The sequence below is a fragment of the Dermacentor variabilis genome, chromosome 6 (assembly GCF_050947875.1).
Source record: "Dermacentor variabilis isolate Ectoservices chromosome 6, ASM5094787v1, whole genome shotgun sequence".
NCBI classification, from domain to species: domain Eukaryota; kingdom Metazoa; phylum Arthropoda; class Arachnida; order Ixodida; family Ixodidae; genus Dermacentor; species Dermacentor variabilis.
This window is the reverse complement of record NC_134573.1, coordinates 168152437-168168477: the sequence shown is the minus strand read 5'-3', so window position 1 is coordinate 168168477 and position 16041 is coordinate 168152437. Positions and strand designations below refer to the sequence as shown.

Below are 16041 nucleotides of genomic sequence, written 5' to 3'. Positions count from 1 at the left end.
CTTTGTTTTTTCTTATAATAATTCTTTCTCCGCGCCTTGCTACGTGGTCTGCGGAGCTTTGGGCACCCGTTAAAGTCACGTGAATGTAGCAATCATTAAGTCTAACTACTATCAAGGGCCCCAGTGACAGGTTTTCAGGAAGATAAAGTTAATACAAACAACTCTAGTGAAAAAGTGCTCCATGAACATGGAGTTAATATATGCTAGCTCCATGTTTTTATTACTGACCAATGTGCTTCCTCGAGGATCTCGAAAACGTTACAGCTTCAATTTGCTTGGGAAGGGAATAGGAGATTATCAACTGGGAAACATGTTAGACACCAACGCACGTTTCCTTACTGCACCTTGTCGTTTTCCATTATTTTTTTATTCGTGCAGTTGCGGTAATTGGATTCCGGTGTTCGCCGAAGTATTTATTTTCGTTGACATTTTGCGAGTGAGTTTGAACCCCAATTAGGTTTTTGCTGTAAGCCCTTAAACTTCTTACATACGTGTCAATCGAATTTGTGTGTTTTCTCGGATAATAGGGCCCATTGCCAGGTTTAGTAGGCACTCCTTTTAACTAACGAGGTTCGGCTGTCAATTCTATGAGACGTTATTCAAGTAAGAAAAGAAATGTTTCAGTAGAGTCTGTTTGTCGGACGACCTTGTTCAACTCCTATAAGAAGTAGATGTAACAGTTTAATAAACAGGAACATCGAAAACAGAAAACGTCCATGAAAGAGCGCTCCTCCTAGTCGGCATTTTTTTTTTTTTGTGCGTCTGCTTTTAAGGCGAAGCCTTCTTTCGCGTACTTTTCGAATGCGTTTCCGAAATGAAAAGCACAAATGCTGAAGATTCTTGGAAACGCTAAGACACTAAGTTACCTCGCAAACAAAAAAACAGAATTACGGCAGGAACCAGCTTGGATTGTTATCCGAGTGAATGCGGCGCATTTTTTCCCCCTACACGTGGCGCAAAGCTCGAACGAACTCACGTCCTCCCTGGCAAGAATGTTCTCTCGGAGGACAGCCAGGTGCGTGGGCTGCGACACCGTGACGACGAACTACGCAGACACCACACGTCTCCCCAAACTCGTCTTCGACGAAGCGCTCTCGAAAGTACGCGTCTGCGTCCCGCAACCGCCGGTCCTCCGGTCGGCGCCCCTCGGCCTCGGCGTCCTGGTCGGGGGCCGTTCGCTTGGCCTGCCGCTGTTCTTCGGCCGCGCATCGCTCCTCTTCGTGGCTTGGGCTCCACGGCCACGCGTATCTTGTCTTGCCCGTCGCTTCGCCTCCTTCCTCGCCGCTTCGGTACGCATCGCATACCTCTGTATTCTCTGCAGGGCCTTTGCACTCTCACGCTCCACTTACGCTCGATACATTCCAGGGCCTATTGTCGTATCTGCAAGTAGAGGCCTATGCGAAACGTGCGCGCCTAGCGTAACCCAGCCACGTATATCTGAGACCCGCGCACCCGTACGGACGAGTGGAAGAAGGAGGCGCCAAGCGACTATCGGCCCACATTGCGGTGCGTGCGCATCGGTCACACTCTGACGTAGTAGTTCTGCGGAAACCCGCAGGGTGGAGAGAAGTAATGAATAAAGAAATGTAGCAATTGTAGCAATTGCTACGAACAGGCGGATGTCTGATTTTCCCTTTATTCATTACTTTTCTCCACCCTGCGGGTTCCCGCAGGACTACTACGTCAAACTCTTGCCTTTGCTTCGTGTTGTCAACAAATTCGACTTCGCCCTGCCATCTGTTAGCCGCCTGGTTAGCTCAGATGGTAGAGTGGCTGCCCCGGAAAGGCTGTGGTCCCGGGTTCGAGTCCCGGCCCAGGACGAATATTTCTTCAACTATGAGGCTTTTCTTTCGAGGAACCCGTATGGGTTTTCTTTGTAGCAATTGCTACGAACGGGTGGATGTCTGATTTTCCCTTTATTCGGTGACACTCTGTGACCTTGGACGGCCTCACGTCTGACCTTGGCTCTTACTAGGCTAAGAAACGCTTCGCACTTCAAAAATAAAATAGCACATGCCATGCATAAATGAAGGCGTGCTGTGGTTGTAGAATGAAGCAGGCCTATATAGGTAGGGCTTCGCACCGAAGAAAGTTGCTGGCGTACGGAACAAAATAATTCGAAAGGAACGACACGAGTGTTACCAGAAAGCAATGGTTGGGGGGAGGCCGTGTGGCTGGGCAGCAACTTGAAAATGTTTTTGCAGTGTGGTATTTTATGGGCATCCACGCAAATTCCGGCCGGTCTGTTAGGCATGCAAACGCGTCCGACCTGGTTGCAGCGATGACTCGCTTTGTTTTAAATGAATACCCCTTTTTTTCCTTGGCGTTCTGCGACGCCCAGCAACAAAGCCATTTGTCCTTCAAGGCGACGGAAAGGGGATCGGGGGGGGGGGGGGGAGGCAGTACTGCGTGGCAGAGGAAAGTGTTACGCTGTTAAATCGTCGCGGCGCTAGGAGATTTTTCCAGGGAACCACTGCAAGTGTGTATGAAGCGTGCGATTGTACGCACACATACGTGTAGGCACGTGGTATGTGTGATGCATCTGTTACCTTTACAAAATTAAAGTGTGTGTGTGGGTTTGTGTGTGTGTAAGGTAGAGGCGGAAAACTGAATGGCAGTTAAGAAGCAAACCAGAGGAAGAATGCGAAGCCCTGTCAACGCAGTGAAGGAAACGGGTGATATATGGGACCAGGCAGGAGCAGTGACAGCTCCGCGTCAACTGTTGAAACGAGAACACAGCCACACATATGCGCAAAAATAGTAATAATAAAGAGGTGGAAAATGCAGGCTGAGGGATTTAAACGGGAAATGCGCTCGCATTGGCAACCCTAAAACTTGGACTCCCACCATGGTGGTGTGGAAATATCAACGCAGTGGGATTCGACCTACCGTGCATATAATATCTTGTCTTGGGAAAAGTACATTTGGTTGCATGATGACAAGGAGGGAAAGTTTTTCAAGAAGTGCCTCCGCACGGTGGCCTTAGTAGCAGTACAGTACTAGTAGCAGCTTCGTGAGGGAGCCCGGCCCATAAAAGTGAATGTGGTCAAGGGTCTTAAGTGTAGGGTGTAAGTTTTGGAAACGGCACGAAGCAGTTCCAACTTGCTAATGTCTTTTCGCGTTGGGCATGCGAGTATACTCTATAGTTTATTTTGATATTCTATATCAAAATAAAAAAAATACCTGTAGGTTATTCATGAATGAATATGAAAGAAGTGTTATCGCGACAAGTGGTAACTAGAACGTTGGTCGAAACTGCCGTACTTTTATGTGCCTTCGTTTTTTCTTCTCCTTTTTTTCAGAACAAAGCGCCGGAAATGAGGCCTAAGCGAATTTGTGTAACTCTATATATATTGCATGGTGCTCAGAAAGCAAATTCATTGCATTCCTGTGTTGCTGCTGTCTTTCTGATGTAATTAGGTAGGAACCTTGGGAATGTCGTCTAAACAGCAATTTTGTTAAGAACTACTAAAAGGTGTTACGTAAAAAATCAACGCCCACGAAAAACAAGTAAAGCAAGGTATACCCCTGCATAACGAAACCGACTACTTAATCTTTGCGGCAGGCTTTGCCTATTTCAAAGGCAGCTATTCTTCTGATATTCCTGAGTGTTCTCTCTCTCTCTCTTTTACGGACCTGTACCAGTATGGCGATTTACCAACATGGGGAAAAGCTAAAGCTCCCGTGTACCGTGCATTGAGTGTATGTTAAAGAACCCAAGGTGGGAAAAATTAAGCCGTAGTCGCTCACAATACGGCGTGCTCTATGATCAGATCGGGGTTTTGGCTCGAAAGACCCCAGATTTTTTTTCTCGATGTAGCACTGCTTTTCACAACGAACGCAAACCATCTGGCCCAACTTTCAGCCTTGTTACGTAGAGTCAGTAGCAGACGACATGAGACCAAACATACCTTTGTAAAACAGTAATACATGCGTATAAATCGATACTTAGTACAGGTAATGTAGTAGTTTAATTGCTGAAATGCCCAAATCTCCGAAAATGCACTGTGCAACGCTTTATTTTGAATCACACTCTGCGTCCATTCACAGCAGCCCATCACGGCGTCCATGAAGCGTACTTGATCCGAAATATCGACCACACAGGTATTCAGCACGACGCGCCGGACGAAATGCCATCACATGAGTGACACAGCAAGAAACTTATGCCTACTCTTCGCACACGACGTGTTCAGCGCTCTGTCAACGCTAGAGATGTTGCCGCAAACCTCTAGATACCCTAAGACTTGTTCATTGAATGTAGGCGCCCACAGACGAAGATGGTCTGAATGAAAAGCATACCTGCAAGTAAACTTTGATTGTTTAAAAGCCTCTTGGTAGTACTGTGGTAGTACTCCATGCGCAGAAGGGCTCGCCAAAGGTCAAGCCACGCAGGTCCGGTGCTTCAATCCAACGATGATGCGATAGTTGTATCACATCCTCCGATATGGCGGTCCCGAGTAACGTTTCGAAGGATGGGCCAAAGGGATCATGCGCAGAGGTAGCACATTCCTGAAGACATCTGGATTTGGTGCAAGCGGCAATCTGAAAGACAGTGCAGACAAGTTTGAACCATGTGCTCATCGTGCCGCTGCGAGACCCACTGAAGAGCATAGCGTCCGTCCTCGGCTTTATAGCGCAGTGTAAACGACCAGGTGACACTGTGGTAGTACTCCATGCGCAGAAGGGCTCGCCAAAGGTCAAGCCACGCAGGTCCGGTGCTTCAATTCAACGATGATGCGATGGTTGTATCACATCCTCTGATATGGCGGTCCCGAGTTACGTTTCGAAGGATGGGCCAAAGGGATCATGCGCAGAGGTAGCACATTCCTGAAGACATCTGGATTTGGTGCAAGCGGCAATCTGAAAGACAGTGCAGACAAGTTTGAACCATGTGCTCATCGTGCCGCTGCGAGACCCACTGAAGAGCATAGCGTCCGTCCTCGGCTTTATAGCGCAGTGTAAACGACCAGGTGACGCTGTGGTAGTACTCCATGCGCAGAAGGGCTCGCCAAAGGTCAAGCCACGCAGGTCCGGTGCTTCAATCCAACGATGATGCGATGGTTGTATCACATCCTCTGATATGGCGGTCCCGAGTTACGTTTCGAAGGATGGGCCAAAGGGATCATGCGCAGAGGTAGCACATTCCTGAAGACATCTGGATTTGGTGCAAGCGGCAATCTGAAAGACAGTGCAGACAAGTTTGAACCATGTGCTCATCGTGCCGCTGCGAGACCCACTGAAGAGCATAGCGTCCGTCCTCGGCTTTATAGCGCAGTGTAAACGACCAGGTGACGCTGTGGTAGTACTCCATGCGCAGAAGGGCTCGCCAAAGGTCAAGCCACGCAGGTCCGGTGCTTCAATTCAACGATGATGCGATGGTTGTATCACATCCTCTGATATGGCGGTCCCGAGTTACGTTTCGAAGGATGGGCCAAAGGGATCATGCGCAGAGGTAGCACATTCCTGAAGACATCTGGATTTGGTGCAAGCGGCAATCTGAAAGACAGTGCAGACAAGTTTGAACCATGTGCTCATCGTGCCGCTGCGAGACCCACTGAAGAGCATAGCGTCCGTCCTCGGCTTTATAGCGCAGTGTAAACGACCAGGTGACGCTGTGGTAGTACTCCATGCGCAGAAGGGCTCGCCAAAGGTCAAGCCACGCAGGTCCGGTGCTTCAATCCAACGATGATGCGATGGTTGTATCACATCCTCTGATATGGCGGTCCCGAGTTAGTTTCGAAGGATGGGCCAAAGGGATCATGCGCAGAGGTAGCACATTCCTGAAGACATCTGGATTTGGTGCAAGCGGCAATCTGAAAGACAGTGCAGACAAGTTTGAACCATGTGCTCATCGTGCCGCTGCGAGACCCACTGAAGAGCATAGCGTCCGTCCTCGGCTTTATAGCGCAGTGTAAACGACCAGGTGACGCTGTGGTAGTACTCCATGCGCAGAAGGGCTCGCCAAAGGTCAAGCCACGCAGGTCCGGTGCTTCAATTCAACGATGATGCGATGGTTGTATCACATCCTCTGATATGGCGGTCCCGAGTTACGTTTCGAAGGATGGGCCAAAGGGATCATGCGCAGAGGTAGCACATTCCTGAAGACATCTGGATTTGGTGCAAGCGGCAATCTGAAAGACAGTGCAGACAAGTTTGAACCATGTGCTCATCGTGCCGCTGCGAGACCCACTGAAGAGCATAGCGTCCGTCCTCGGCTTTATAGCGCAGTGTAAACGACCAGGTGACGCTGTGGTAGTACTCCATGCGCAGAAGGGCTCGCCAAAGGTCAAGCCACGCAGGTCCGGTGCTTCAATTCAACGATGATGCGATGGTTGTATCACATCCTCTGATATGGCGGTCCCGAGTTACGTTTCGAAGGATGGGCCAAAGGGATCATGCGCAGAGGTAGCACATTCCTGAAGACATCTGGATTTGGTGCAAGCGGCAATCTGAAAGACAGTGCAGACAAGTTTGAACCATGTGCTCATCGTGCCGCTGCGAGACCCACTGAAGAGCATAGCGTCCGTCCTCGGCTTTATAGCGCAGTGTAAACGACCAGGTGACGCTGTGGTAGTACTCCATGCGCAGAAGGGCTCGCCAAAGGTCAAGCCACGCAGGTCCGGTGCTTCAATCCAACGATGATGCGATGGTTGTATCACATCCTCCGATATGGCGGTCCCAAGTAACGTTGCAAAGGATGGGCCAAAGGGATCATGCGCAGAGGTAGCACATTCCTGAAGACATCTGGATTTGGTGCAAGCGGAAATCTAAAAACCGTGCAGACAAGTTTGAACCATGTGCTGATCGTGTTTCTTCTTATCTCTAAGTCAATTTTTCTTCTTATTATTGCTGATATTTGAAAAAGAGCTGGCCACCATTGTGTTCTACTACTAAATCTCGCGGTTTCGCTTTCATTCAATCAATCTGCCACTATTGTGTTCTGTGACTAAATCTCAATCAATCGAAAGAAGAAAAAATCATGGAAAGGAAAAAAACCAAGCATTGCACATGATTGAAGTAGTGTTCATTCTACACAACCTTACGCCGGTTTTACCATGAACGAGCATATCCACTTGCTTAACGAACGAAAGCACTTCTGTGCTCCCAAAAGCTTTGGGGGCACAGAATTCAAGAGAAGATTGAATTTTTATCTCAGCCAATACATCCGCCTTGGAGCCGAAATGTGCACTGAATAGTCTCACTTACGGCCATCACATCTACTAATTTAATTTCACGCTGTGAGCTGAAGTCAATATAAGTAATCAAACTTTCTCTATCTCCATTTTTCCCTTTGTTTATTTTGACTCTGTTTCTTATGCTTAGGGTAGCAAATTTGACGTGCGTCTCGTTGAGGTCCGTGTCGACCTTACCCTTCTCTCTCTCTCTCTTTCCCTCTCCCTGGTTTTGGGTTTGGAAAACTTCTTCTTTAGACACCGCGTAATAACCAAAAGGAAGCAAATCTTTTTAAACGCGAAACACAATCTCTGAATCTCAGAAGAAAATGTGGCTGTGCTTGACATCTTTGTTCGCCTAAGGATACGGGTCCCTTATGATGGATGAGATGTCCTACTGAATGGAGAAGTGTCAGGCTGGGAAAAAGAACTAGATGAACAAGGACACCTTTGAGATAAAGGCGTTCGGGAACTTAAAGGCAGCCAAAGAATAACAAAGATACATGCGACCTGCTTCCTCGACCAGAAGTGAACTAACGCGTGTTCTTGATAAGGTACGCAAGGCGGCGCATGAGTGCATTTTTCATCCCCTTTGTTCTTGCGAACTGCGCGAAACGACGCCGTTATCCATGAAATAAAGCTACGCCGCAGAACTTCGAAAGAGTAGATAAAGAATGGAATGCCTGCCTGGGAGTGGGAAATTGCCAGGTTTGAAGGGAACGCTGCCGAGGCCTAAATTGGTTCAGCTAACCCTAAAGTGCAGACGTCGCGTGAATTGGAAAGCGACTATAGAAATTGCGCGAGCCGCTTTTGTTTCACTGCTTACAGCTTTGGGAAAGACGGAGGCGAAGCTCGCACGTTTCATAAATGGCGCTTGTTGCATAAGAAAGACTGGCAGTGGTGATCCTGCTGCTTTCGAGCGCCATCACAAGCCTGGCAGTTTGGACGAGAGAGGGAGAGAAGTGATAAAGGCCAGTCAACTACACTGCGCATGACAAGATGTTTGCAGCACTGTGGAATCTGCAGGACTCCTTGGCCAATAGGAATGCCGAATGCCACTCGGGATGTGTTCATCCGCAAGACGGCGTCTGCTCACCGTCACAGCAATTGACGCTATACGACGTGAATGTGCAAAAATCCCAACATGCAACGTATCGCCGCGACGTATCTTGTGTCAACCAAGATCTAACTCTAATCCAGCCAATGATCAGGCATTTACGTCGAGAACTATGTTTCTCTGCGCAAACCGCACCTGTGTACGCCTCGTACCTTCGGCAGTGCGGCAGACGACTTGTGAAATGGAGTATAGACAACATGGCGGACTGAGCCCGGTTGGCTACTTTGCGCAGGGGAAGGCGGAACTGAAGGATCAGGGGACTAAGAGAAGTCTAGTGTCTGCGCTGACGCGCACGCAATCAAGCTTTTATCATTCAGTTCGTCACAAGCGCTCGTACAATCTTATCAAAAACCCCGGCTGCGCTGTTGCGGCTTCGCTCATCGCGGACGCGCGTATCACAGGCCTTCTACAGAAGAGAACATCCCAGGACCGTGGGAAAATGTAAATAGGGAAATGTAGGGACATTCTAGAAAACGAGGATTAAGCTTATCATTTCGACCAGTGTGAGTTCTTGGCAGACAAATGATGTCCACTTTTGTTTCGTGACTTGCGTTGTCATCGCTGAGGATAAAGTAAACATTCGCGCTCCCTCCCCCTCTATCCTCCCAAAAATAATGCAGAAAAAAAAACAGAAGGAAGGAAGAGAACGCACCCGTTTTAAAATATAGTGTGCCAAATATACTCGGATGGTGCAGCAAATACGCATACTACAATACCTTTCCTGGTTCGACTTTCTTACGTGCATCAATTTATCATGGACAATCACAAAACGGGTGAGTCGGTGTTAAAGGAAAAAGTAAAGTGAAACCCCGTGCACTCCGAGGTCGCGTCCATTACTGGAGGCGCTTGAGCTACGCCGAAAAGCCAACCGCGGGCACGCTTGTGGAGTGCCGTCGCACTGCGTCATACTTCTTTTCAACGCGGCAGGATCTCTCCGCCACTTTTCTTTGCGCAGATTTTCCGCAACGACGGCTAAACGGAGCGCCGTACCGGTGGAAGGAGATTTCGAACTTCTTTCGAGTGGGAGACGCCGTGATGCTTCACGGTGGAGAGGACAGAACAGCTTTAAAGCAATAAGTTTCTATTGAATGAGGAATATCTGGAAATGATAGATGGCTAGTTCTAGAAATTTAGCCACGAAATAATGAAGAATAATTCCTATAGGTGTCGCCACGGCTCACGACAAGTTGCGTTTGCCGAGAATGAAAGAGAACGGGAAATGGATCACTCTATTTGATGAGCGAAATAATGCAGTGAACTATGGAGTGTCTGTGCCAGGTGGAAAAAGGCGAAAAAAGGACAAGGAACAGTCTTCGTGGAATGTGGGTAATCACCTCGGGACAAAAATGCGGTGACAGAACCTTAATATGCTACACAGATATCCACATTCGAGAAGGAATCGGAATGCAGGTGGAAACCTCAAACTCGAAAATACGATCGCAGTTCCACAGTACAAATTATGGTCCAATGCTTAACTTCTTCGGGAGAAAGTGAAAAATAAGTGAAAAATCAACAACAAGCTCATTAAAACCTGCACAGTTTTACTGCCGCGCCTACTGGAATGACACATGTTCGTTCAGCTCGATCACCTGGCCAGTTAATAAGAATGAACGTGCTACACACCGCTGCTTCATTCGTAGAGATAGCGAACTCAGAGCTAAGATTACAATGATCCAGAATAACTTGTCTTTAGGTTGCGTATTCTAGTAGATAACTGACACAAAAGCCAAGGGTCAACCGTGCATGCCATTTGGGGCTACAACATTACAGACCATTTCTCCTATTTCGGGCTCTTCATTTGGCTTCCACTCGGACTTTCTCACACATCAGATTACTGCGAAATAATCTGCTATTTTTTAGGGCAGTCTGATCTAATTTAGTGGGATAAGAAGGGACTGTATTCGCGAAAAAGGATATGGAAGGAGCTCCCTCAAATTATCTTCAAAAATATGCAGTACCACGCGTGCCTACGCAGTAGCAATTCACTATGTGCATGGTAGATGGAGCCTTAGGACTGCTGGTTATTGTCGCTTGCCCTCTGCAGTCATTGGATAAAAGAACACAGAGCAAAAATAACAGAGAGAGAGAGACAAGGACACGCTGTGCGTGTCGCTCTCTCGTGTTCCTGTCTTTATTATTTTTTTACGGTGTCACCAACAAGCCCAAGCTTCCACACGTCTCTACAGTCATATTTAACTCCTGTTACGGGATGGTTCGAAACCCACTGAGTGGGCTGTCTTCTTCTGTGACGCGACTGTATTTTAACGCGATAGCGTTAAGGAGCTCGTGTCGCAGAAAAGCCGGTGTCGTCGGCATCGGTGTCGGCGTTCGCGGCGTTGGCCGTGAGCGATAAATCACGGCAGGCACTTTACATAAATAAAAAGCAACTTCCAAGATGGGCTGGGTGGGAATCGAACCAGGGTCTCCGGAGTGCGAGACGGAGACGTTACCACTGAGCCACGAGTTCTTTTTTTTTTCTTTCTTTCATGGTATTTATTATAGTTGCATTCAACCATTCAACCAGACGTTCACCAGTTCTGCATAGTCAGAGAATGGAGGGCACAATGAAAGTCACACACAGAAAAGGTAGCGTTCATACTGTGAGTAGAAACGTTCGTGTCACTTTAGAAGGGTGGCAAGGATAAGCACCTCAACAAAATAGGGTACCAGTCCGGTTGTACACCGACTCCATCATAAACCTGCTTTAGGTGTAGTGTCATTTGGATGAAATTTGCCCTTGTAGGTACAACCGTTTCGGCGTTGCGGTCCATCATTCGCGTTTTCCACAAACTGTGCATTCCCATTACAAAAAACATATCGAAAGGCGCACTATTATCACAGGTTGGTAGCAGGTATCGCACAGTATGAGCGTTAATCTCAAAGTGTTTCCTTAAAGTCCGTTGGAGGACATCCCAAAATAGGATGGCGACGGTGCAGCTAATAAAACAATGTTCAATTGTCTCTGGTACATCACAAAGGCGACAGTTAACAGAAGAGACAAAGATACCCTTTTTTTGTAGCCATGTTTTAACGGGTATGGTTTCACTATGAACTTTATAAAAGAACGTTTTGCAGCAAGGGGATAAATACATTTTGCGAACTCGCTTTAGCACATCGTGGCCTGGCAATTTAACGTATATTGATCGGTAAAGTGGAGGCGGAAATAGCATGGATAGTAAGTCTTTGTACAACGTTTTGCGCGACACAGAATACAAGTATTCAGTGGAAAACCGAACTGTCAGGAAACGAACCGCCAAGTAAACTTCTTGCATGAACCCCCACAAGCATAAGCGCGAAGAAAAACTTGAAGAAACAACTAAATCAGGTAACACATTAACAAGTGTGACTTGCATGTATGAACGAATTACAGGATGGGAAGTATCGCGAAAATAGAAGAAACGAGACACTATTTGCCGCACATAAAGATGTACTAAGCCCAGCCCACCTTCACTAACAGGCCTAAAGATATTATCGCGCCTCATGGGCTCAAAAGTTGAAGACCATACGAAGGTTGCAAAGATACGGTGAAAGCGTTGGATGTATAGCCTAGCACAATGGATAACTTGCAATACATAGAAAATTTTTGTTGCCAAGAACTTATTGCAGGCTTCGGCTTTCCCAAAAATAGAAAGTCGTTGTGGAACGAATGTCTGGGCGTAACTTTGCAGTACCGAAACCCGTTCTTTCCAATAGTGTGCGCTTAATTTATATGCGTCTAGCGGCACGCCAAGATACTTTGGCGGGACATCAGTCCACTTAACGCCTGCAAACTGTTCTGGTGTATAGCACCATGAGCCAAACCATAAGCCTAAACTTTTTGAGGAGTTCATTCGCGCTCCTGATACGCTGCCAAATTCTTCTATTTTCGATACTACTTTTTCAACACTGGACTTATGCGTGCAGAAGAACGCTAGATCGTCTGCATAAGCTAAGACTTTAACTTCATTACCCAGTATATTGAAGCCATGGATGTTACTCGACTGAATTACGCTTAAGCATAGCGGTTCCAGGTAAAGGGCGAATAGTAGTGGGGACATCGGGCAGCCTTGTTTTACTGATGAGCAAATAGAAATGGGTTCGGAGAGTTGGCCATTAATAACTAAACGAGTAGTACAACAGGTGTAGCAAAGCCTAACGCCTTTAAGCACAATGGAGCCAACATTGACATGCTCCAGAAGGGAAAATAAATAGGAGTGACTGACACGATCAAAAGCTTTAGCAAGGTCTACCTGGAGCATTGCAAGCTGCTCAGTGGAACCAGAACAGTATTGAAGAAGGGTACGGGCGATATGTATGTTGGTTTGAATTGATCGGCCCCTGATTCCACATGTCTGATGGGAACCAATTAGAATTGACATCGCAAATTGCAATCTATTAGATAGAACTTTCGCAAAAATTTTGTAATCCACGTTTGACAATGTGATTGGTCGATAGCCTTCAACGGAACGCAGTTTCTCTTTATCTGAACTTTTGGGTATTAAAACTGTGTGGGTTTTGCAAAAAGACTGCGGAAGGGCGTCAATCTCTAAACTTGAAATAAAAATATCCAATAATATGGGGCTGATAATTGATTTGAAAGCTTTGTAAAATTCACATGAAAGTCCATCGGGGCCGGGTGTTTTCGACAAAGGCAGCTGATCAATAGCTAGCTCAATTTCTTGAATCGTAAGGCTACCACTGATGACTGCACAGTCATCATCCTGTAATGGTTTGACAAGAGATACAAAACTCTCTAAAACTTTTGCATCGTGATCGTCCGGAGGGGCACTAAACAACATAGTGTAGAAAGTTTCGAACTGAGAAATTATGTCATTAGTATTTGTTACAAGAATACCTTCGGAGTATATTTCCGGAATTACTTTGGAAATACCGTGACGTCGCTCGTCAAGTAAAGCTTGACGTGTTGGTTGCTCAGATTGCAGAGCACGCCTGTTTCGAGATCGAATTCGCGCACCTCTGTAACGTAGCGCGTCATACTTTTGTAACTCACATTTAATGTTTTCTATGTCAACAATGTAAGTGCCTGGCATTTCGCATTCAATCTCATAAAGGCTACATAGGCTCTTAAGAAGCGTTTTTTCTTCATTCTTTCTATAGAATGATTTCACCGATCCAATTTCTATAGCCACTGCACGAACCTCTTGTTTAAAGAGTTCCCAAGCAGCAAATAATGACAAGTCACTAGAAAGAGAATTGGCTAGAGCCATGCGCACGCGATTAATAAATTCCTGATCATTTAGGAGCTCAGAGTTAAGCTTCCAGAGTGCCCACTGTGGTCGGAAATTAGTGACAAATTTTTCACCAATGTTTGCAATAACCATACAATGATCAGAGAATGAAACGGGGATAGTAATGCAGGATAGTCCTCGAGAGAGGAGCGATGAAGAAACATAAATCCGATCAAGGCGGGCGTAGGAATGACCTTGAATTCTTGTATAAGAGCGAGCTCCCTGTCCCGACACTCCTATATCAACGAGCCCTGCATTTTCTATTATATTAGACAAAACTTCACCACTCCTGTCCCGCTGAGTGTTAATGCCGCTTCGATCGTTGGGATCACATACACAATTGAAATCTCCCATTAAAACAATGCAGCGATCACAGTCCAACAGACTAGACACAGTATCAAATAAAAGAGTTCGTTTTGCAGCGTCATTAAATGCATAGACGTTGACTATGCGCCATGGCACACCCTGCAACACAAAATCACAACATATATATCGACCTTCAGTGTCGACATGATAACTAAATGCTGAATAAAGTAGGCTCTTTTTCAGAAACAGGAAACAGCCCGCGGATAAACCAAGAGCGTGTGAAACGCAAACATTATACTCAGACAGAAAAGGTCGCAAAGCCCTTTCTGTCTCGTCATCACGCTCAATCTTCGTCTCCTGCACGGCGACGAAGTCGAGGCGCTTCCTAGACAGAAGCCGGCGAAGCTGCGCCTGTTTCTGCAAAGACCGAAGGCCTCGTATGTTCAAGGTTGCGAATAGAAGTTGCTGGGACAGGGCCATGGTGACTACCAACTATTTGGACCTAATGATCTATGGGATCGGTCCTAGAGGGCAACGGTGAGGCTCCCTCCGAAACCCCACCTGGCCTTCTGGACCGTGATCGACGGCACTTTCCTGAGTGTTTCGATGTTTTGCGGCGACGTGCTTTTCTTGTGGTACTGGTCGTCTCGCTGTCTGTGCTTGATTCCGATCTGTTAGTCGCACGGCGCTTCGGAACTGAAGTATCCGCGTTACTTCGTCTGTCCTCTGCCGGCTCAGCGCACGTGTCGAGACGCTTGGGTGCATCAGGTGAGTCGTCTCCGGCTCCCTCATTCGCTTGCTGGGCAGCAGCTGGCTCCGTGGTAGCGGGTGCTCCTTTGGGTTGTTGCTTCGGTTGGTCATCTTTCTCTTCGCTACTTTCGTTTTTCACGGGCAGTTCTGCGATGCCATTGTGACTGTCTTTAACAGGCAGAGGGGCCTTACTGGCACAGCGGGTCTCCGCGGAAGAGGGAACGTCTCCCGTCGCGTCAAGAACCTCCGTAACGTCCATTATGTGTTCTTGCAAGCTTTCATCCGGAGGCTTTGTTCTGTGTCGTAACTTATCGGCGTATGTTACGACGCATTCTTCAGATGTGTGACCAAAGCGTCGGCAGGTTTCACAACGCGGGGTTCTGCAGTTTCGACGAATGTGCCCCACCCTGTTACAGCGCAGACAAAGTGGGGGCCGGCCTGGAATTAATACGAGACTCTGCACTCCAAAAACAGGTAGTAGATGTGGAACGTCCCCCACGCTCACTCCATCGGCAAGAGTCAACACCACGTCCCGATTTAGCGTACGCATTTGTTCCATCTCCGATACTCTCCAGCTTTCTGCTGATATAGACTTGACTTTCCCATAAGCCTGAAGCGCATCTCGAATGTAGTCATCTTCCAAACGCTCAGGAAGCCACAAAAGCTTCATTTGAACTTCCGTGGGCTCAGGATCAATGACGACGCAGCGTCTACCTTTTACGGATAATTCCCCGCATGCGACTAGCTTTGATTTTGTCATCCCTGATTTGCACGTCACCATCCACACGTGCGACATCTGAAATTGTCCGATGGAACTTATTTCCTTCAGGTCAATAACGTTCCGAAGGGCGTCTCTGAAGTCTTGGGCTCTGTACGGTCGACCACTTAAGTCAGCATGCAGGAAAACGGAGTCCACAACCAGCTTACCGGTAGGAAGACGGGGTAACACAACACGGTAGTCATTGCTGCTGGCTGAAGCCTGAGCAGCACCTCGGCCAGGGGCCGATAAAACCTTTGAAGCGGAGAACATGAGAAAAGCGACCGTTCGGAACGCCGTCTTCTTCTTTCTCCCTGAGCCACGAGTTCGATGCTTTTGTACCGCTTTGAAGCATCGAACTGAGCCACGAGTTCGATGCTTCAAAGCGGTACAAAAGCACCTCTAGTGAACGCGGTGTTGCCTTAGATACGAGCTGTTTCTAAGGCTCAGGCGTGCGTCGCCTGCTCAGGCGCACATTTCGTTGTCGCGCCGAACGCTGCGTTGCTCGACGCTCACCGCGTCCGATGTGGGGCGCGTAGTCGCTGCGCCGTAGCCCATTGTCTTACACCCCTTGGCGGGTCGACGGGAACGCTGTCGCGTTCCACTCTTGAAGGCGAAGCTTAAGCGTCCTCCAGTTTTTCCTCTTGGCTATTTTCCGCGAACAAGCCCCACCTTGAACGAAGTGTAGCATGCCCGTCGGCGGGTTCACTC

The 16041-nt window shown here is 47.5% G+C and overlaps 1 protein-coding gene across 1 annotated transcript; it reads right to left on the bottom strand.

Moving 5' to 3' along the window:
• Nucleotides 1-944: 944 nt before the first annotated feature.
• Nucleotides 945-15625, bottom strand: LOC142586358 (uncharacterized). The gene is made up of 2 exons (XM_075697608.1): nucleotides 14385-15625; nucleotides 945-1315 (listed from the first exon to the last, which is right to left on the bottom strand). The coding sequence occupies exons 1-2, from the start codon at nucleotides 15601-15603 to the stop codon at nucleotides 945-947; spliced, it is 1590 nt and encodes a 529-aa protein (XP_075553723.1). The 5' UTR covers nucleotides 15604-15625.
• Nucleotides 15626-16041: the final 416 nt, after the last annotated feature.